This window comes from Pogoniulus pusillus, chromosome 23, assembly GCF_015220805.1.
Source record: "Pogoniulus pusillus isolate bPogPus1 chromosome 23, bPogPus1.pri, whole genome shotgun sequence".
Classification (NCBI taxonomy): domain Eukaryota; kingdom Metazoa; phylum Chordata; class Aves; order Piciformes; family Lybiidae; genus Pogoniulus; species Pogoniulus pusillus.
The window spans coordinates 14244982-14267184 of record NC_087286.1 but is presented as its reverse complement, the minus strand read 5'-3'; the positions used below and the strand labels follow the sequence as shown (position 1 = coordinate 14267184).

The 22203-nt window shown below is 43.7% G+C and overlaps 1 protein-coding gene across 4 annotated transcripts in view; it reads right to left on the bottom strand.

The window, feature by feature from the left end:
* NRP1 (neuropilin 1) overlaps window positions 1–11473 on the bottom strand; it is a 116268-nt gene extending 104795 nt beyond the window's left edge. For 3 of the 4 annotated variants that reach the window (XM_064162607.1, XM_064162608.1, XM_064162609.1), the window contains exons 1-3: window positions 11320–11473; window positions 10667–11162; window positions 7253–7427 (exon numbers count right to left, since the gene is read on the bottom strand). In XM_064162607.1, the coding sequence (XP_064018677.1) occupies window positions 7253–7427; window positions 10667–10733 (242 nt within the window). In that variant the 5' untranslated portion in view covers window positions 10734–11162; window positions 11320–11473. The remainder of the gene's footprint in view (window positions 1–7252; window positions 7428–10666; window positions 11163–11319) is intronic. The other variant, XM_064162610.1, reaches the window with a different exon arrangement.
* Window positions 11474–22203: the final 10730 nt, after the last annotated feature.

Here is a 22203-nt window from a genome sequence, read left to right as displayed (position 1 = left end):
TCTGCCAAACCACTGCCTCTTGCAATCAGGATTGATTGCAAACACCCAATTAAGAGGCATTTGGAACATGATCTGAACACTAATCCTGTCTCTTTCTCTTTATATCTAATTATCATCCTTAAGATGGGTATTAGCACTTTAATTAGTAGATTTACTTTAGGAACTTCTACATAAACTAGGAAATCTATACTATCTGCAGAGTCCTGTGTATGTAAGCACAGTCTTAAAGAAGTACACTAACAAATATGCTTACATCCAAGCAGTTCTGTGCAATATTTAAGTCTAGACATACACATGTGAGTGCATGTATATCCTGTTTGCAGACATAATTTCATTCTTTGGAAATACTACAGAAGAAATAATTGAATTTGCTTTTACATCAGCTGTATAAAAATCCTTATATCATTATTATCAAATTATGATCCAATGTAGTAGCTTGCAATAAGCTATAATTAAGAAACTAATTCTCAGCAATACATAAGATTTTTTGGTTTAATTACATCAGCATTGGAGAGAGGAGCAGAGAGCAGGGTGGTGTTGACTGCAAACCCATTGAGTGTTTTGTGGGGCTAGTGCTGACTCTGGGTTTCAATTGAGAAAAGGCTCAGCTCGCTCTTCTGCATTTGTCTACCACTGTCCACAGAAAGGATGAAGGCTCATGGAAATCTGTATCTGATTCTTGGATCTTTTCCTGTCTGAAAGGTATCTAATTATAGCACATCAAGGCAGAATTGTCCCCACAGTTAACTACCTGGATTAATAGAAACACCTCACATGACTGCTATTATAATTTTAATGTGCTATGACACAGAGACCGCAGTTGAGGCTCTGCTGTGCCAAGGATTGCACCTATACATAGAATCCTTAGTTCAGACACCTCAGTCCTGAATGCAGACCAGCACAAACTCCCTAGCTATGACCAAGCAGTTGGGTCATGCTTTCCCTAACACCTTTCCTGAGAAAACTCAAACCCAAATCACTACTCTGAAAGAAAGAACTATTAAACAGTTTGACAATAGAAACTTTCACAAGAGTTAACTGTCTGGATAAACAACAAAAGAGTCAGCTTGTTACACTGAAAACAAATATAACTTCCAAATTTAGTCTCTAAGGCACAATAAAAAGACAGCATTATCTTTGGATGCTTGCATCTGATACTCGTGTGCAAGTACATGCTGAATTCTGTAGCAAAGAGCACAGACTTCTATGTACTTTCATGCTCCAGAATCTTTAAGTTAAGAAAAGAGGCATCATTTTGGTGTGTGACTGTGTGCATGTGTCTGCATGGTTACATATTCCATGTCTATTGCAACAAGTGGTTTTTGCTTCCTGTATCTTGCACAGGCTCTGGGCTGACTCCTTTCCTTGGTATGGTTTACTGTAGCTTTCCAGGGCCTATCAAGCAACAGTGACCACCAGCAGAGCTGCTGGAGCCCAGCAGCACACTGCCTGAGAAAGCCTTTTGTGTGCATTATATAAAGTAGAAAAATGCCCTCAAAATGCACCCAGAAACATGAGATGTCATGTCCCCCAAATCCACACTAATGACTTATCCTGAACTATGCCAACATTTCTTCTTTTGGGGTTAGAATGAAGAATGGTTCCCTTCATCCCTATAGTAGTCTCAAATAGTCTCTCATTAACCCCAAACAGCTTTTGAGGGAGAAATTTTCAACAGAGGCAACAGAGACCTGCCAACCCTTTGGCCCAGGTACAGCTTTTCCAGCAGATCAGTGCTGGGCACCACATCCCACTCACAGGGCTTTGACTGAGGGAAGCACATAGTGGAGTGGTTTAAGGTGTGTGGGCTGGATGATTTAATTAGTTCCAAACAGAGCAGACTGGGGAGCATGGATGTCCTCCAGCTGTCCTCAGAATGGGGGGGCGGGGGATTCTGTCTCTCTTGGGTACCTTTTCCTGAGGCAAATCACTAAAGGCTCAATGCTGATGCCCAGGGTATTAAAACTGTATTTACTTCCAAAGCTCAGAGGCCTTGGCTTCTTCAGACTTCTCTGGGCACATCGAGTTCCTGCCTCTCACAGCTCTGAAGGACCTGTTAGTCCTATTGCCTACCTCACACTCCTGGCTGCAATCACCTCATACAAGAGCAGTGAAGGGAGAGAGAAATAGGAAGCTCTGACTGACACTTGCCATGAAAACAACTGATAGAATCATAAACCTGTCCTACAGGGCCTTCCTCACAACCTTAAAGAGTAACAGGAGGTAGCCTTGTGGAAGTGGAGGGTTAAATTTCCATTGTTTCCAACCACATCAGGCTATGTTGGACTCAAACCCTCCATTACACCTGAGAGGTCCTTGGTGCAGTTTGTGGGAGTAGTGCAGGGATAATAAGCCTGGAGTCAGGCTCTAGCAGCACCTCTGGCCTGTCAGAAAGCAGCTCTCACATTTGTGGCCATTGATAGAACACTTCTGACAGGCAAGGCTTGATGGACAGCCCAGAGATGTTCTTTACAGGCAGCTCTCTGGGTGGGCAGCTAGGATGAGACCACTGAATTACCACAGTAGCCACAGAGCCATCTGAGGCTCCTTTAACTCTCATCAGCTCAACCCGAAGGACTCAAACTGCGTCTGCATGAAAGAAACATGAAGCACAAAGTCTGCACAAAGCAGATCTTGCTGCATGGGAGAACAGGAACCAGGATTTAGACAAAAGTAAATGAAAGCTTAAACTTTGCAGAAACCAAAGAAAGGCTGAGCCATGGCTTGCCTTGCTCCTGTTTATTTTACCAGCCTGTTTGTTATACCTACAGATTTATAGCATAAATCCACTGACATTATTTAGAAATAAAAAGGATGGATGAATTTCTAATGTCATTAAGGTCTACAGGAGTTCTGTGGTGCTGCACTTCCACTCTGTAGCATTAGACAGCAATGCCTTCTTTATTGCTGAATGATCTGGAGGAGATGTTTCCATCTATATAAGCAATCACAGGTATTTCTTACTCTGTGTTCTATAACTGACCGCAATTTCTATACAATTCTAATCCCATCAGTGTAACTAATCCCTGGTAAATGCAAAGTACAGAGTAATTATCTATGACATCTCTCCTTCTATGACTGGAATGTTTCAAAAATGGGCCATTTTTCCATTCCAAGAGATAGGACAGCATGGTTTAAACACTCTATAATTGTCAAAGAAGGATATTTGCTTTCTGTGTCTATAAATGAAGGCAAATAAGACAATTGTGCTGTGTGTATATCCATGAAAACTTTGTAAAACAATACAGTCAGGTCTGGCAACAAAGTCAATAATTTGTCAGTAAGGAAACCACTATTGGGCTTTTTCTACCCAACCCTCCACCTTTCTTGAGCCCTTTTCTTCTGAAGCTTCACATTCATTTTCTTAATGTTTTTAACCTAGTGTCTGTGAAATTTTTATTGCTCCCTAGGTAATGACATCTGATCTGAATGTAACCACACACCTCTTTGCTCAGCAACATTTGTCACAAACCATTATAAATTATCATGCTGATAGTGTGCATTGCTGGGAAAACGGAAAAGCTCCATAAATTCAAAGTACTGTATCAGTGACATTCTTGTTTATTATCTAGGTATAAAGTTTTACTAGATTCAAGATGGCTACATTTACACAGTAGGACACTTCAGCAACACCAGGCTTGTACAGCTTGCACTAAGTGCTGAAAAGCATTTACCACATGCAACAAACACTGAAGCATTTTAACTAATATGCAGCCATATGTTTTGTCTCTTCTACTCATTTTAGTCATCTTCCTGACTCCAAAAATGCATGGCTATTACTGGGGCTTGCTTGAGAAAAGGCAAAACAGCAAACAGAAATGGCTTTTCTCTTGAAGTATAACCACAATTTCTGTTTCTTGGCCCTCTGAAGAACAGGCATAACACTCTTTAAAGTTAAAAGTCAGAAAGAGACTGTGTATTTTTTCATTATGTATGTCCCTGATAACAATCTGTGGTTGACATGATTGTATATTTCCCGTCAAGATCCTGTATTTCCATTATGCTGGTTCAGTAGTTCTGGCTAGAAGCTTTTTTTTTCATTAGATGAATCTAGCTTGTGTGAACATATTTTAATTATTTGCCTATCTTTATTCTTCAAAACTGTGAAAGTTGAGTCCCTTGGAATGGCTCCAGAGAAGCAGGAATTTTCACGATGTTTGCTTGAAATTTAAAACAACTCAAACGGTTCTGATCCTCAGAAAATCATACATATGTGATTTTATGAGGAGTCATTTGAGAAACACTTATTCATTAAAGCACGGAATAATAAATCAAGGTAAATCAAGGGCATGCTTTAAAAATTAATTCCAAACTCTAACACACAAAGAGACTAACTGGGAACAGTTTCAGTATAGCTCATGATGAAATTTGCTGCTTTTGACTCTCGTCAGAGAATCAACCTTTCACCAGTTTTACATTTCAGTACATCCAGCCCTCTGTATAGAGTAATATTTTTAAAAGTTAGATAAGGCTTTTTGATTTTCTTGTTGGCACTATAGAACAAGAAGGTACCCTTTCCAAAGGCACATTGTTTCCCTCCCTGGGCTCAGGAGGTCCTTGTTATTAAAGTTGTTTTCAACGCTAACTAAGGTCTAAGATGCAATGAACAGCATTATAAAGAGGATTTTGGGAGCTAGGCCAGCAAGCTAATCTTTTCCTCTAGTCTGCTCTAATTGTATGGGGCATTTTTTGTTCCCAGACACAATTCCCCTATCTCTCATTTTCTATCTGCAGTTCATATTTAAGTGCTTATTAATTTCCAGTGCTAAACCTTTCAATAAACTAGAGTGTAACATAAATTGCACATTTGTAGATTGCAAACTGAGTTGCTAATAAACTAAGTATATTATGAAATCAAAATGTACTTATCTACAAAATCAGACATAAAAACCCTTGTGCTGTGTTTTATTGCATTAATCTCCTCTTGTATCCAATGTTTGCAACAAGGAATGTGAATTTTGTAAGCAGACACTGAAATTGCAAACCAGAGAGACTGTTGACAAATTCCTGTTGCTGAAACAGTTTTCTATTATTTTGGTCCTAAGTTTTTTTCATGGCACAAATCCAACCCCTCTCAAGTTAAAAAAAGCAATTTTAAATATAAGCTAAATAGCAGGTGATTTAACATAGGCTTGAACATTAGCATTTCACCATAGACCAAATAACAGCAAAGTCACCCCCATCGCAAAGACAATGCAAACAACCCTGTTTAGAGACCTCCTTGTGCCCACTACCATCTCATTACTGCACTAGGCTCCCTTTCAGAGAAAGGAATAATGCAGAGGGGAGAGTGGACAATGAATATTGAGAAAGGAGTAACAGAGGGAGGGAGTCAATTCCTTCCCTGGATCAAATTCAGCTCAGTCTAGCACTGTTGAGCACAACACTATGCCACAAAGATTACTTGTTCCTCAAATAATTGTATGCTGCACACCACTTTACTGCTGTCAAAGACCATGTTGGTTTTACAGTGTTGGAAAAACATGTATTCTAGGAAGGGACAGAAAGGTTTTGATGCTGAAATATGCTTCATTTAATTTCCTAATCTCTACAAGTCAAAGAGAGACAGAAAAACTTTTTAAAACATGAGCACTGTCCTACCAAAAGAAAGCAAAGCCTGCATCAAGAAGACACAGGGAACAAAATCATTGCCTGAGTACAACAAATTAAAAATTAAAGAATGGGAAGTCAGAGTGTGAACATATGGCATGAGCATGAGCTGCAGTTCCAACACCACACTAAAAGCCTCATTATAACAAAGAGTCAGTTTAGTTTTATGATCTCAGAGTTTTTCTATGTTATAAGAGATTATTTAAAAAACCCAGAAACAACAACAGCAACCAAAACAAAAAGCAACTAAGCACCACACTGCATCGTTAAAGAACTTACTTTTAAAGGCATATCAATAGTTGTGATCTAAGCAATTGATTTATTAAACAATAGGAACAAAAACATGCATGGCAAAAAATGAAGCACTTGAGTACAGTTGCTCTCTTTTTCAAGGCCAAGGCACCAACCTCATGGTCTGTTACAGCCACTCCTGACAATGCTGAGCATAATTTAACTGGATCAAATCCAGTAAAATCCTGAATATTCCTTTGCAATGCCAAACACCAATGGCTATTGAGCTTAATGTTTCGGACATGCACAGAAAGCCTTGGCTGGTAACATTATAACGACCAAGAACTGTCTCTTGCAGTTGTCAGGAGATAAAAAAAACCATGATATTCAAGAAATTTTAAAATAATGAATTGCTAAAGGATTTTCTTCATGAAACAAACAGGCTGAATTTAGAGGGCATGCTGGAGAGCAGAATGATCTGGCTCTGTGTTGCCTTGTGCAAGCTATATGGTTTACACATCTAGGGAAAAGTGGAGAAGAGCTTCTGGGAGCCTCTGCACCCTTCTGATTTCTGTAAATAAATGGTCAAGGGAATACAAGCACAGAGAAGACAGGGTAACCTCCTCTGTCCCTTCCTCTGCTCAAGGCACTGCTGCAGAGCAGGAAGAGGGGAAAGAGGAGCTACTGGCTAGAAGTCATCATCAAAGGGAGAAAGGGGGAAATATGACTATCAGTCCTGCAGCCCACTGCCCCTTAATGGGTGACTACTGCCAGACTAACTTCACATTAAGAGGATTTTGCAGTTTATAAATTGGCCGTTTCTGCCAAGGGCTGTTATGTAGCTGTGTGTGGGGGGGAAAAAAAAAAATGAAAAAAGAAAAAGGACTGTTTTCCAAAACTCTAAGAAATTTAGTCAAAGAAGCAATCAGGCCAACAAACCCAACAGTGCCTCACGTGAACAGCATCCCCATGACACGCATCACGACCATCATCCACTTGCCTTTCCCATCAGACAGAATTCGAATATACTTTACGAAGCTCAGAAAGTTGCAAAGGTCTTTCAAACTCCTCCCTACCCGGGACAGGAGGGATGCTCTACTGAGCAGCTCCTGCGTTTTACCACAGCTAACACCATTCGCAGCCCCTCGACAGACACCGAGCCGCGGGTGCGGCGGTGAGGCGGATCGAGCCGGAGCCCGCGGATCCCCCCAGGGAGCCAGGGGATCCACGTGGATCCCCCGGCACCTAGCGAATCCACCCTGAACCCCGCCGATCTTTCCGGAGCGCCACAGAGCCCGTGGAAGCCAGCGTGTACCTCCGGAGCCCCGCGAACCGCCCAGGATGCCGCGGCGCGGCCGCGGGCCGGCAGGTGGCGCCGTGGCGCTCCGCAGCGCAGCGCCGCAGTACTCACTTGCAGTCGCGGTCCTCCAGGTCGAAGTGCGGGTTGAAGTTGATCATGATCCTCTGATAGGGCTCCGGGGCCTGGATCAGCCACTCGCATTTTTGGCTGGGGTGGTAGGACTGCGGGTAGCCGGGAGAGGTGAGGTACCCGGGGCTTAAAATCTTGATCGTGTCGCCACATTTATCTGCAGGGAAAGCAAACAGTTCACTTCCACCTCCTCAGCAAGTAGCCGGTTTCAGCCCGCGGCAGCAGCCAACCACACGAGGTCGTGGGAACGCGGGGTTCGGGGAGGGGGGGCGGGGAATTGTAGCCTTCGTTAAACGACTATCCTTATGCCTTTAAGGCAAAGGCATCTCTGCCACATTTTACAGAAGGGAGGCGGCCTGCATGTCCATGCCCATCCCCGAGTCCAGCAGTTAGACAGGCAGCAGGTAGCAGCAGAAAAACCACTCTGAAACAAAATCCTTTAAAAAAGCTCTCCACCCTGAGCAAACAGCACCCCTTGCACTGTTAAAACCTCGCGTCCTCACAACACCGTTAAAGTCGGCTGGTCTCTAAGACACAACTGTCTCCAAAAAGTATAATCATCTTAATTAAGTACGAAGTTTTAAAGGAAAGCTGGGAGCAGAACTAGAAGAATGTCATTTGACCCCCTGCCCAGCTATGAGATAAGCCTGGTCTGTGTCACTGACCACTGGGATTGTGCTGGTGCATCCAAGCTGATTCACAGCAGACCCTCCTTTTGTTTTATCAGTCCATAAATCTAGACAGGTTGAAACTATCTGTGATCTTCAAACCCAGGGTAGCAGAGAACAAAGTGGTTTTAGTGAGGCCGAAATCATCCACTATTTATTCCTTCAAGGAAGTTTGTTCATGCTTGGAGACTGCATCAAAGTAATGGAGCATAACAACATCCTTTCCTCTTGTCTCCATCCCTTCCTCCTCTCAACAACAAAGATTTACTCCCAATACCAAAACAGTTGCAGAAAGTTTCCAGCATCACCAAGTGTGGCCGTGAAATGTGGTATGCTGTTGCTTCTCACTCCTTTGGCCAGCATTGTCAGGATTGCATGTTAAGGTTTATAAGAAAAAATCCAATCCAACCTAAACAGTCACTCACTTCACTGTCCAGTACAGGTTTGTGCTATCACTTTTTTACTATTATGGATTTCTTTGTATAGGCACTCAGGGAGGAAGAACTTTATCCACACACTGATTGTTTAATTTTGAGCAATAAAATATGACAGTAAACTACAGACAGGAAGAATGTCTACACTAAAAACCAAGACTACATATTACTACATCCCAATAATGGTCTATGCAGGCTGCAGGTCTGTATCTAATACATTCCCTGTGAAAGCAAAATGGCATTCCTTGCTCTCAGAATGAATTTATAAGTGTAACAAGATTTTATTGTGGGAAAAACAGGTCAAATGGAAGGGAAAGAGGAAGTGCACATCAAAAATGCATAAAGCTACAGTCTTTACAGAAATTATTTGCCATAAATTAGCAGGGAAGGAGATGATATATACTCAGCTGTATGGTTAAAAACACAGATATTTGTAAGCATGTTACTGGTAAAAGCTATCATATTATTTATTTCTGCTTTGTGTTTGCAAAATTGGTTGTTTTCCTCTGACCAGAACAAAAGGCATTGCAGCTCAAAGCTCAAAAAGCTGTCACTGATGATCTTGCTAATCCGCTGTCTGGGGCTCTCAGGGAATCTTGCCTTTTCCTCTCTGTATAAGCACACTCAGAAAGTGATCCTGTCTCATTAAGCCCACTCCAGCCCTGCAAACAACATGGCAAGAGTCTGGCATCTGTTAAATGCCTGAAATAAAGCAGTGCTGCTTCTAGTCACTTCACAGAGTCACTTTAGAGGACGCTGAGGTGGACTCACTACCACCAGCGCTCCTTAATCTGCGACTTCTGGGAAAGTGACAGTGTAATAAGATAATGTGGTCTGCTAGACTCCCTGGCTCTGTGCAATCTCTCTCACACTTGATTAAGAAGAGCAGTTTCTAATGACTTTGGACCATTAGTTCTAAATAAGGTTAATGAATTAATTTAATGGACACTAGTACTGCATGTAGGTGGAGGTGGCATTAGTAGGTCTGGTAGGTTACAGAGGTTAATGGCCTTGGTTACTCCAGCAGGGCCACCACATTAACTGCTCATGGTGGAGGCTCATCAACCCACCCTTCTCTGCTTCTTGTAATGGTAAGAAATGATCAAGAAGAGCACAGGGTGGCCCTTTCCCACCCCTCAGAGACTGCAGGACTAGAGGCAGTCCTAGTTTATGTAGGAGTCAGGGAGGCAGTTGGCTGCATCCCTCATCTGGTCTGGGCAGGGGGTGAGCAAAGTGTGCCTCTCAGAGCATCTCCAAACCAGGCTTGGCACACGCCTCTAGTGCCTTCACTCCTGCACCACAGCGCTAGAGGAGGCAGCTCATCCTGATTAAATTAAGCAGCCTCCTCAAAACATATTGGGAAAGAGATTAACTTCCATCATAAAACATGCGATTTTAATACTCTCTTCCACCACACTCCACTTGTGGTCCCTTATTAAAACAATATACCAGCACAAGTGGAGGGTGCTCTCTTCTTTTAATTACTTTGATTGAAAACCCAGCCAGGCAAAAGTAAATATTTGATAATTAGTTAATAATAATTGCTCAGGATTTATCAGGGAAGGAAAGCTCCCACGAGCTGTTTCATGTGTGAGAGCTAAACATCAAGCAGTTCAACAATTAGACTGTCTTTAAAAACGCATCATGCAGCGAAATAGTCACGGTGCCCTGGCATTGTTCGAGGAAGGAGGAGCACGCTGCTTCTAATTAGTTGTGTTTTCAAGGGCTGCCTGATACTACACTAGCTACATCAGTCATTTGTTACGGGATCTCTTTCTTCATAGAAAAGCTTAGCTGCTCTCTTGGCACTGAGCAAGTTGGATGTAAACTGCAGACTTGGGGAAGGGGTAAGCTAGAGAGCTCTCTGCTTAAAGACTGCCCACAGGTACACACACAGCTAGTGAAGTGCACGATAACCTAAATCCTATGCTTTGGGAAAAGAAAGAGGTGGTAAGAAAGCCTTCCCTTTAAAGCGTTCATTATCTTTCAGATACTGAAGGCGAGACTTATTTAATTGCCTATGGGAGGAAACATTATTAATGTAATTGGCTGTCCTGGTCTAGTGAGAACAAGCAGCCAGCTCTATACAACCACGCTAAAGATCAGAAAATAAAACTCGGAAGGCAAGGCCAGGGCTGGCGATCCTCTGCCGCTCCCTTCCCCAGCAGAAAGTTCTCCTCAGCCGGGCTCAGGCCGGTGCCGACCCCGTCTCCCCACAGGCTCCGGCAGCTCTGGAGCCTAGCCACGCAGCTGCTTGCCCGGGCTCATATCTGACGTCCCCCCGTGACACTTACCGCTTCGCAGCGCCCTAGCGAGGGTGAAGGTGAGGGCTGCACACTGCAGGAGAAGTCCCCAATCCATTTTCTTTTCCGACAGCAGGGAAAGGAAGGAAAAAAAAAACAAAACCAAAACACAACCAACGAAAAATGCCCTCCACGTACAACTCTTCCTTGGTCTTAAATCCTCCAGCTGGAGTCAGGAACAGAAAGTGGGGTCTGCAAGGGCAGTCCCGGGGGCAGAGGGACGCTGGCTTCTTTCTATGCCTCAAGTCGACCGCATCCTGTCATTCAGCTCCGGCTCCCTCTCCCTTTCCTCACACTTGTTCCAGGCACTGCTGTCCCTGCCATTCCCAGCGAGACTAGAAAGCCAAATGAAAACAAGAAGGGGGAAAAAAAAGGCAAAACAAAACCCCAACAAACACACAAACAAGACAGACAAAAATCCTGGCGGCTGCAGGCACCTCGGGAGCGCTCTGCCGGGGCGAGCTCTGGGAGACGGGGCGGGGGTGCTCTGCGGAGAGAAGGAAGGGAAAGCGGCCGTGAGCAGAGACCAGCCCGGCGCCGGAGTTTGGCAAACTGCGTCCCCCCGCTTGCCCCGTTCTCCCGCGGGTGCGGCTCCCGAAGATCTGGCAGCCCCCGGGCGGCGGTGCCCGGCGCTCCTCACTCACCTGCCCCGGCGGGAGGCGAGCGAGCGCGCTGCCGCGGCAGGGACTGTGGGCCGATCAGGGAGAGAGAAGCGCCCGGGCGGCTCCTGCTCGCAGCCTGAGGAAGAGGAGCGCAACTCAGCGGCAATAAGAGAGGCCGAGGAGCCGCCGTCTCCCAAGCCCCAGTCCCCTCCTCCTCCCCGCCCTCCTCCTCCTCCTCCTCCTCAGCCCCCCAAGACATCGGCAGCGCGGAAGAACCAACAAACAAACACGGCAAGCCCCAGCCCTGACACCCAGCTGAGGCGGGGGCTGACTCGGGGCGGGGGGGACCGGGGGGGAGGAAGGGGGGGCGCTGAGGGAAAGAAGCGGCAGGAGAGGCGGCCTCCTCCTCCACGGCAGGTAGACCCGATCCGGGAGGTACTCACCTGCGCCCCGCCGACCCCGTGGACCCCTGAGCGGCCCCGCGCAGCTCTGCCCTGCCCTGCCAGACCCGGTCCGCTCCCGTGCAGCAGCCCCCGTCGCCCCCGCCTCGCGCGCAGACACGCGCACCCTGCTTACCTGCCGGCCCGCGCCCGCGCCCGCGCCCGCTGCGCTGCCCCAGGGGCGCCCTGCCCCGTTCCCTCCCGCGCTGCCGCTCCCCCGCCCAGCGCTCCCTTTTTGTTTCGTGTGAGCGTGCAGCCAACCAACCGTCCGGCCCCACGCGTGTCCCTCGGAGTCCCTGCAGTCCCTCAGCGGGATACCTCCATCCCCTGTGACGCCAGGGGCTGCTGGCCGCGCTGGTGTGGGGTGAGTTGTGAGGAGCCCCCGTGGGGGTGCCTTGAGGTGACAGGCTAGCCACAACCCTTGTTCCGTTTGCATGTCTGCATTTCCTAAGGGCCTCCATGAACCCTCTCGCTCCCGACCCTCTTTCCACCTCCGTCTCACCCACTCTGGCTGGCATTCCCACCTCTCTCCACTTTTCCTGTGACTTTGCCCCCACGGCCTGTCTGTCTGTCATGAAGCCTCTTGGGGCTGAGGAACTTCCTCAGGGCCACCTCTGCTCCCCATGGAGGCTATGCGGCATGAAATCCCCACTGGGGAGTGTCTTCTGAGCAACCCCCCCCCCCACCCCTTCTTGCACCACTGGACAGCCACAAAGCGGGAACACAGTGGGCTCTGAGTCCTGCTGCTTTGGCTGCATGGTCTGATGCTCACCAGCTATGGGCCTGTCCCTTCCTTGCCCCATTGCCCTGCCTTACAGGCTGTCCCTGCACCCAGGGAGCGATCACCTAGCTGAACCCGTCTGCTGCTTTTATGTGGAGAGCTTTCGAGCTCCCTCTGCGTGGAGACAATCCAGTCGCTGGGGTAGGGGTTAGAGGAAGAGCTCCAAGGCTGAAAGCTGAAACAGTGTTAAATGGTCCCTGAAGATGGGTCTGCACTAGGAAAATGACCTGCGGCCAGTGGTGGATGTCAGCCACTCGTATCTCCCAGAGCAGAGTTTGAAAACAATTTGATACTGTTGTGCAGCTGAGGCAAACTCTCTCAATGCTTCATCAGGAAAAAGGCCTGATAGAGGACAGTCCACAAGGAATCTTTCTGAAGGATGCAGAGGGAAAAGAGCTGGGCTTTGCTGAGGGCAGGGTCATCCTCCAAGTGTAGCTGCAGCAGTAAATCTCTGTCCACTCTAAAGACATAACTATGTTTGAAATAGTTTTCAAACATAGTTGTAAGTCTGCAGCCACACAGATTAACTACAAATGTGTTACATCTGTGTTCAGAAATCATACACAGATTCAGCCTCCTCCATCCCTTTGTCTCCAGCCCCAAGTCTGAGCCTTCCACTCTCACTCTCCCTCACTGCCCTTTTGAAGCCCTGACTTTAAGGTCAGCTGAAGTCTGGAGATTAAGTCCGTAGGAAATCTGTCTGCCAGTTTCATACTGCACACTCTCATCACTACTTTCTGAGCTTCTGCCAGACATTCCCCATCTCTTTTGAGATTGCAATTCTGTAATGTCATGCACTAAAGTACAGTTTGATCCTTTTATACTCTCTGTACACTTCATTCTTTCCTTCCTTAGTTTCTGCCTGTGCCCCTGCCCTCGCCCTTGCTCCTGCCCATGCCCATGTTTGCAGGCAGGCTGGAAACTGGGCAGGCTGGAACTAGTCAGACTGAGTTATTGGGTTCAGTCTCATTTCTCTGTCTTCAGGCAGTCTCTGGTTCATCACGCGCAGCATTTCTGCATTTCCTTGATTGATTGAGATGTATATTTTATGGGTAGCACATTAAGCCCCCTTTATTAATTTTTTTCCTTTAGTGAAGTTCCCAGAAGAAGGGGGAAGGGGAGAGCTAACAGTGCTTTCTGGTTACTAAAACTGATGCTGCGGGACAATCCTTGAGATAAGTTGCTTTTGTCCTGAAGTCTCATAGTCTGAGACTGACTGAGAGAGAGTATAAGTTTAAAAATAAAGTATATTTGGTTTTGGAAACTGAAACTACCTTCTAGTGGGAGCTTATTGGAGAAGAGGAGGTTGAAGGGATCCCTTATCGTGTTCTACCACTAACTGAAAGGAAGTTGGAGAGAGGAGAGAGCAGCCTCTTCTCCCTGGTGGCAAGCAACAGGACTAGAGGAAATGGTTACGAGCTGCACCAGGGAAGGTTTAGGCTGGATGTTAGGAAATATTTCTTTACAGAGAGTGTTATCAAACACTGGAATGGTCTGCCTAGGGCAGTGCTGTTTAAATACCTCCTGTGCCTGGAGGTATTTAAACAGCATATAGACCTGGTGCTTAGAGACATGGTTTAGTGGTGGCCTTGCCATGCTGGGTTTAAGGTTGGACTAGATAGTCTTGATGGTCTCTTCCAGCCACAGATATTCTGTTATTCTGTGATTCTCTGAGTTGCAGAAGTATATTTTAAAAACTGAGTCTCAGAGGCCAAGATTAATTCTGTAAGTGAAAAACAGTAATCAAATACCCAGGGAGCACACATATGAAAAAATACACTTAGTGCATGACAGTGATGATTCTCTTTCTTTGGGATTAGCATTGCCTGCCAGGTAATTTCTACAGATCTGTAGAAGGGAAATACCCACTCCCAGTTGTGTGCTTTAAAGATGCTCCAAAGCACCCAACCAGTCAACCAACCAACCAACCAACCAACCAACCACAACATCCATTTGTTTTTTGATTAACCAGTGATTTTCCACAGATGCAGGCACAATATGTCAGTAGCTAATGCATTTTAAAGAAATTGTGTTCTCTGAAAGAAAAGCTAAACACTTAAATGCAGGGAGAACATGTACATTAGTGAAGCTGATACAATGTGATAAATTGTAAGGCTAATGATGAAGGTTGTTTTTATCACCTGAGCTTACCTTAAAGCCACTAATCTGTATACCCAGGTTTATTTCACAATACTCATGTCTCAAATATCAGTGGTTCCTAGTCTTGCACAGAGATGCACACCAGGTTGCAAAGACAGCTGAGCAGGAATAGCTTCTGTTAGGGCTAGTTTGTCCTTTCCTCATCACTCTATGGGTACTTTGGACTTTGTATTGGGTCTTATTTTTGCCGTTGAATTCTCAAGGTCTAGGAAATACAGCAGAGTATAGTACATGAACATATATTTATTCCCATCACAATGTGCATGGCAGTAGTCTAGCTTTTCTATCCATTTTTTTCTCTCTTGCTTCAGATATAGATGCAGGTTTCTTCCATGCATGAATTGCCCTGAAATGATGAGTGAAGACATTTTATTCTTGGTTTACATATATTTATCTGAAGAATATTTAATCTTTAATCATCTTGGCTATAAACTGGTATCAAATGAAACATTCAGAAGTCTCTTTTTATAATCCACTTCTCACATTTTAGTCATGGTATTTTAGGTCCTGATCCTGCAACTGCTCACACATTTGTTCAGCTCTCCATTTTCACATCAGTAATGGGATTTTATGGCAAGGCTGAGTTAGTGTAACAAAGACTGAATGTGAATCCAATGTATGTAGAAGTTAATGGAGTCGCTATCTTTGGGGTTTGGGTTCAGACCCATCTTTGCTTCATACTTTGGCTTGGTTCTTATAGTGCTTTTTTTTTTTTTGGAAGATTCCCTGCACTGCTGTTATAAACCTGTTTCTCAATAACTTTATAATTCAGCCATAAAAAAAAAAAATGCCCTGGGCTACATCATGTAATATAAAACTTAGAATTCCAAAGGAAAAAAAAAAACCACTTTTCCCATTTTAACAATAGTAGAACAGAGCAATTTTGTTCCCTGAAAATGGTGACTTCCTACCAATATTTAGTGGGGAACAGAAATGTATTTGCTTTATGACTAGTACCTACTAATATTTTCATATATAGTCTAGTCCTTGTAACTGTGATGGATTGACTCCGACTAGATGCTGAGTACCCACCAAAACTGCTCCACTGCTCTCCCTTCTCAGATGGAGAGTGAAGTGAAAATATAACCAAAGGCTTGTGGATTGAGATATGGACAGAGAGGGATTGCTCACCAGTTACTGTCACAGGCAAACCAAACCCGGCTTGGGTAAGAATTAATTTCTTACCAATCAGATCAGAGTAGGATAATGAGAAACAAAACCAAATATTAAGACCATCTTCCCCTCTCTCCTCCCTTTTCCCTGGGTTTATCTTTCCCCTCTCTCTTTCTGTTTTTTTTTGGTTGTTTTTTTTTTCCTTTTCCATTTCCTCCCTACCAGCAGTGCAGGGAGATGGGGAATGGTCATTGTGGTCAATTCCTCACACTTTGTCTCTGTTACTCCTTCCCCTCACACTCTTCCTCCTCTCCAGTGTTGGGTTCCTCCCATGGGAGATAGTCCTCCATGAACTTCTCCAACATGGATCATACCCATGGTCTATAATGCTTCATGAAATGCACCATTGTGAGTCCCTTCCATAGAATGTAGTCTTTCAGGAACAGGCTACTCCAGTGTAGGTCATCCAGTATGAACTTCTCTCTCCTCATGAGTCCACAGATCCTCCTGGGAGCCTGCTCCAGCATGGGCTTCCTGTGGGGTCACAGCATCCTTTGGGTGCATCTCCCTGCTCCAGCATGGGGTCCTTCATGGGCTGTGGGTGAATATCTGCTCCACTGAAAACCTCCATGGGCTTCAGGGGCGCCGTCTGCCTCACCATGGTCTTCACCATGGACCACAGGGGAATCTCTGCTCCACCACCTGATGCATATCCTTCTCCTTCATTGACCTTGATGTCTGCATGGTTGTTTTTCTCACATATTCTTCTCTCTGACTGCTGTTGCTGTTGTGCAGCAACTTTTCCATCCTCTTAAATATGTTACCAGAGAGATGCTACCACCTCTGCTTATGGGCTTGGCCTTGACTAGGGTTGGGTCCACCTTGGAGCTGGCTGACATTGACTCCATTAGACACAGGGGAGGCTCTACCAGCTTCTTACAGATGCCACTCCTGTAGCCTTCTCACTACTGAAACCTTTCCATGCAAACCCAATACCTTCTCTCTGATGTTTTGCTTTCCTTTCATTTATCTTCCCCAATAATGCATCCAAAATGAGGCTTCTGTGTCATCTCTCCTGTTGGTTTGGCCATATGAATCATTGCTTGGCTTCCTGTTGCTTACTGTACTGAACTGAAGCTATTTACCCTTATCTTTAAGATCAGACATACATTTTCACTTGTCTGTATCTTTCCTCTCTCAACCCTTTTATCTCCTGCATCTTTTATCCTCCTACTCAGGCTCTCACACCCAATGATTTTTCACCCTGTCCTCTCATGTTACACCTCTTTTCCACACAGAGCCACATGCATCAAAATGATCCTTAATCTCTCCCTTCACTTCTTAGAACCCTTTTCCAACAAACCACTGCAAATACATGTATTTTTATAAAGCTTGCCATCTGATTTATACATTATTTAAATTTACATATGGCCATGCATTGCAAGACACATTCAGATCCTTTATTCCATTGGTTGGATAACAGATACATTTGCATTGACATCATCTCCACACTGACTACATTGTTATGGTGAGAGTGACTTTTCAAATATCTTACCAAACTCCTCAGAATTACGACTGTGCCATCTCACAAATGCCTTATCAAAACATGTTCATCATCCTGTCTAAACACATCCCACTCCAACAAATTAGCACAGCCCAAGGCTTTATTAGCTGATTATCTGATTATAAAAAGTCAAATGTTTTCATCTGTGTCAAAGGCAAATCGTCACACTTATCATTCTCCTTCCATTTCCAATTTGACAACAAGCTCATCAGGTCTTTTCTAGGCCTAATTCCTCTTTTTGCATTGTTGGAACTGTCAAAATCTAAACATGGTCACTATGTTCTCCCAGACTGCCCCACTCTTTTACTTTTCTTTAGTAATATTTGTATAGTCTCAGTGTAATCTGCTTTTTGTATGGAATAGGAAGTGGGTGACATACACAGTATATGATTTATGGTAGTGTCTTTAGTAATAATGCCTGATCGACTCAAGGGGTCCTGAAGTAGCTGTTTCTGTGATGAAGGAAGCAATACATAGCAGATCCACCCCATACAGAGAAAGAACCTGATGCATTTCCATTGAAGGCAATGACAAAGCCCCACTGACTTCAAAGGAGAAAAACAGACTCTGTATGATGGTAATGGACTCTTAGATTATAAACTTGTTTTTATCAGCTTCAGTTGTTTCCATTTGGTTACACAATGTGTATATCAGTGTCTGTGTTTACACTAAGATAACTGCCACAAAAAGCCAAAATAGCAGTTCTTTTCAAAGCGAGGCGTATGCCAGGCTGAAGGTCTATGATCATGAAGTAGTAGGTGAAAATAATGTTAGGCACATCTTTGTGTTTCTTGTTTTGCTTCATTTTTGGCTGGAAGATTAGTGTCCTGTAATCTATTCATCTGTAAAGGCCCATATGATTATATCATATTATTGCAAATTACCTACACTGCTTTCTACGTGTTACATCTGATAGAATAACGCTAGGAAGGGTGCAGCGTTATTAGGGAAATGGAAGCTGTCACAGTGGCAATGCATGGTTGTCATGCACCCCCTTTAGCTACAATGCAGCAATCACTGTAAACAAGCAGTTGTACTGCATTCATTACAGATCAGGTTCCCTTTCTCAGTCATCTCTCATCTCCTTCAGGAGATGTTCTCGATCATAATTTTCTTTGTCACTTATTACAGCTGATGCTAAATGGCTTTTCGGCTAAATGCTTGTTTGGGTTATTTATTAACTAGAGAACATTTACATTGGCATACTTTGATGTTATACATGAAATGGAGAACCCATTTGTAGTCTGTAGTGGATTAGCTAGAAATTCAGGGAATCATATTCAAAGGGATTAAAGCTTAGGCAATGGATTACCTCCAGCTGGTTAGCTTCATTGGAGGGAGCTCTAAGAAGCCCCTAACAGCAGATCTTTTTTAGGGTGATTACATATAATGGTAGGAGTGCTGTTCAAATAAATTAAATCTAATTAGTTTGTATGTCTCTCTTGTTGTTAGTCTTATACCTTAAGAATATGGATGGAGATTTCGAAGAAGCTCTTAGTCTCTGTGTAGGTAAACTATTCTTTCATCTGGGACTTAAAAGTGGGAAAAAAGAGGTCTAACTGACCTAATCTAATGCTTCATTTTCAGAGCATTGGTTTCTTTCAGTGTTTTCTCCCTATTGTAGAGCCTGTAGAAAAACTGTTCTGAAATGTTGTGTCCTGTAAGACTGCTTTGATTGCACACCTCCCACCCAGTGATTTTTTTTGTTTTGTTGCTTTATAAAGATGATGCAGCTAAACCAGAAATATATTTTGGCTATGGAATATGGATGGGCAATAAAACCCCAAAATGAAACAAAACAAAAAAACAGCCACTTAATTTGTTTGGTGCAGTAGAGGGATGTCAGAGAAACCCAATGGAGGTGAAAGAAAATTGGGCTGGCAGACTCCTTGATATGTAAGGAGAAAAATAAAAATAAAGTGAAAGAGAGTCTGAACAAGGCCTGATTGAATAGGAAATGGTGTTTTAAAAGGCTTCATCTTTCTTGGAAATGTGTTGTGTTTGTCTTTTCCCCCACTCTTACCTTTACTACTGCATTTATGTCTGTATTTGGACCATTTGGTTGCCAATAAAATCAACTTGAGCACTCTCCATTTTGAGAAAAGTTGACTTAGTAATTTTTATCTACTTCATGGGGAAGAAAAAAAAAATTTCATAGAAGCTTCTAAGCAATAACCAAAGCAGTTTTCAACATATCTCCCAATCTTCTCAACCTTATCTCATCAAAAGGGTAACAGAATCATTGTGTCAGATTTCCTGTCATCTCCCATGTGTGGTTTTACATTTCTCAGAGATCCTATTGGAATGTCATTTTCATTGTAGGTTCATGATTTTATGTAACTCAGACATGAGTAGCACAGTTGTCCAAGTTGTCATAGCAGCTAAGACTTTCCTTTTTGTGCAACTGTCACCAGGCCCTTGGCTTCTTGTAACCAAATAACCAGAAACATTATTAGTTTAATGAAGAAGCTCTCCAACAGGCTGTTTCCAAATCTGTAAGTTATCTGTCCAACAAGTATGTCACTGCTGTGTGCAGTATTTTATTCACAAAGGCCATCTGGACAGCCTTGACAAAAGGATTCATATCATTTGCCAGAGAACATCTTGTTTGTTGTGGAAAAAAAAAAATCAATTCAATGTTTTTCTAAATCTATCTGGAGACATTGGTGGTTTTTTTTTTCCTTTTTCCTCGACTGCTCCATTGGCTTCACTGTGTTGAAGCTTCTTTTCACCACTGCAGAGCTTATAAACATGACACTGTCTCCTTTTTCATACCTGTAGTTATAATCTTACATAAATCTTTAAGGTTATTTCAGATTCTGATTTGTTGGTTTGTTCTGATGAGGTTTGGATTTGAGAGGAAACTCTCTGACATTTGTATGTCATGTTGGCTTGGAGATTTCCTTCATGGCTTGTTCATCATGCCATAGCATGTCATAACACAGAATCACAGAATATCAGGAGCTGGAAGGGACCTCAAAATATCATCTGGCCCAAACCCCTTGCAGAGCAGGATCACCTATACCAGATCACACAGGAACACATCCAGGCGGGCTCACCTTCAATTATTTTCTACTTTTTTGGGGGTAAATTCTTCCATCACAAAGTTCTTAATGATGAATAAACAGACAAAACCCAGGTATCACCTATTGACTAGAAAAAGGTCAAACCTGGCTGTAGCGCTTGGGTAATCTGCCTATTGTGAGTCCAAATGGTGTTTGTCTTTTATTGACTGGAATGAAGTACCATGCTGTGACCAGTGGCCAAGAACCCCACTTCAAATTAATCTAGGAAGATACCAAGACAATCTTATAACAGACTGAGTAACCCCAGCCAACATGCAGCACCAAACAGGAGCTGATGTTTTTTCAGCTCCACAGTGAAACACAGAATTCTGTATCCTTCATGCAGAAAGTTCACAAGGTAATAGAAATTTAAACACTCCTTCAGCCAACTACCCACAATTAGAAAAGAGCTGCCAGACCTTTGTGATACACTGTCTGGATGAAATGTTAGAAAATTAATGACAGCCATTTTTTGGACATGCGCAGTTGTCACTCCCTGAATAGAATTAACATATCACTTTTTTTTTTGAGAGAGATGGGAACTTATTGGATTTTTAGAAAATGCCTCTTTTATATTTACTGTCTTGATTCTTGTCTTGAAAGATAATTTTGTGACCTGTGTGTGTGATCCTGGTGCAATCAGTATAAATGCAGTGCATTTTGCATTCAGCAGTGTATTCAGAAGCTCTCCAAGTCTCTATTCCAGTAAAGCATAGGCATTCTATTTTGGAGAGCTTAAGGTGAATTAAAATTTGAAAACAAAGTGTAGAAATGGTTTTAATTATGAAAATGAGGCACCTGGGTGGAGGAAAAAAAATAAATTTGTGAGGAGACAGTTTTGACAAACCATTTTTATTTTTCAATGTTATCTTTTCTTACGGCTAAAGAAGAGCAGAAATGAGCTGTTGCTCATGCCTCCAACGGGCTTCACCTCTGCAGGTGAAAATTGCTTTTAAAAATAAAAATGTAGCTTGGAAGTTTAGCATCTCTACAGATGGTGGCAAGACTGCATGTAGGTGCTGAAGCCCATCAGAAGGGCAGCATCAGGTACTTGCAGGAGGCTGGGGAGACTTGTGGGCAATGCTTCTCTGGGTGAAGAGGAGCATTCCTAGGGAAGCTAAGATTACTCTTATTGTCTTCTGCTGCATTCTGGCAGCATGCTGTGGAGTTGCCATGTGAAGCACACTCAGGTTCTTTAGCCAAGCTATTAACCTATTGACCTACTGCCCCAGAATGAGAATGCTGCCAGCCATAATCAGCTCTCATTGAACAGTGAGGTATTACAAACATTTAAAAGAAACAATTCCTTGGCAAGTAATCAGAAGATTTGCCTAAGAAATACTCTTTGAAAGAAGTCAGCTTTCTGTGAGACTCTGCTGCCTGCCCCATGGCAAATTTTATCTTCATGACTTTCAACTTAATATATAAAAAACGTATTAGAATTGTTCAGTTGTCAACCTGTTCTTGAGTCCAAAGAAAGATTTCTTTTTCTAGAGGAAGGAACAAGGAGTGTTGCCCTGTAACTTACAGTCTTTCCAATCCCTACTTATATCAACTTGAAAGAGTTCCATATTTTAGTGAATTAAGCAACCCATAGCTGGACTGATAAACTAATGAGGGTGTGGTGTTGGACCTGAACACTGCTGGTAACTGCCAGCATGCTAGTGCAAGCTAGTGCTTGTGGGCATTGCCTGGGCAAGATTTGAGAGTTAGCATGGGCCAGGGACCATTCCCCATAGGACGTCTTAAGCATAAGCAAGAGCGTGTCAGCTGCCATCAGGTAGAGCACAATCCCTGACCTGT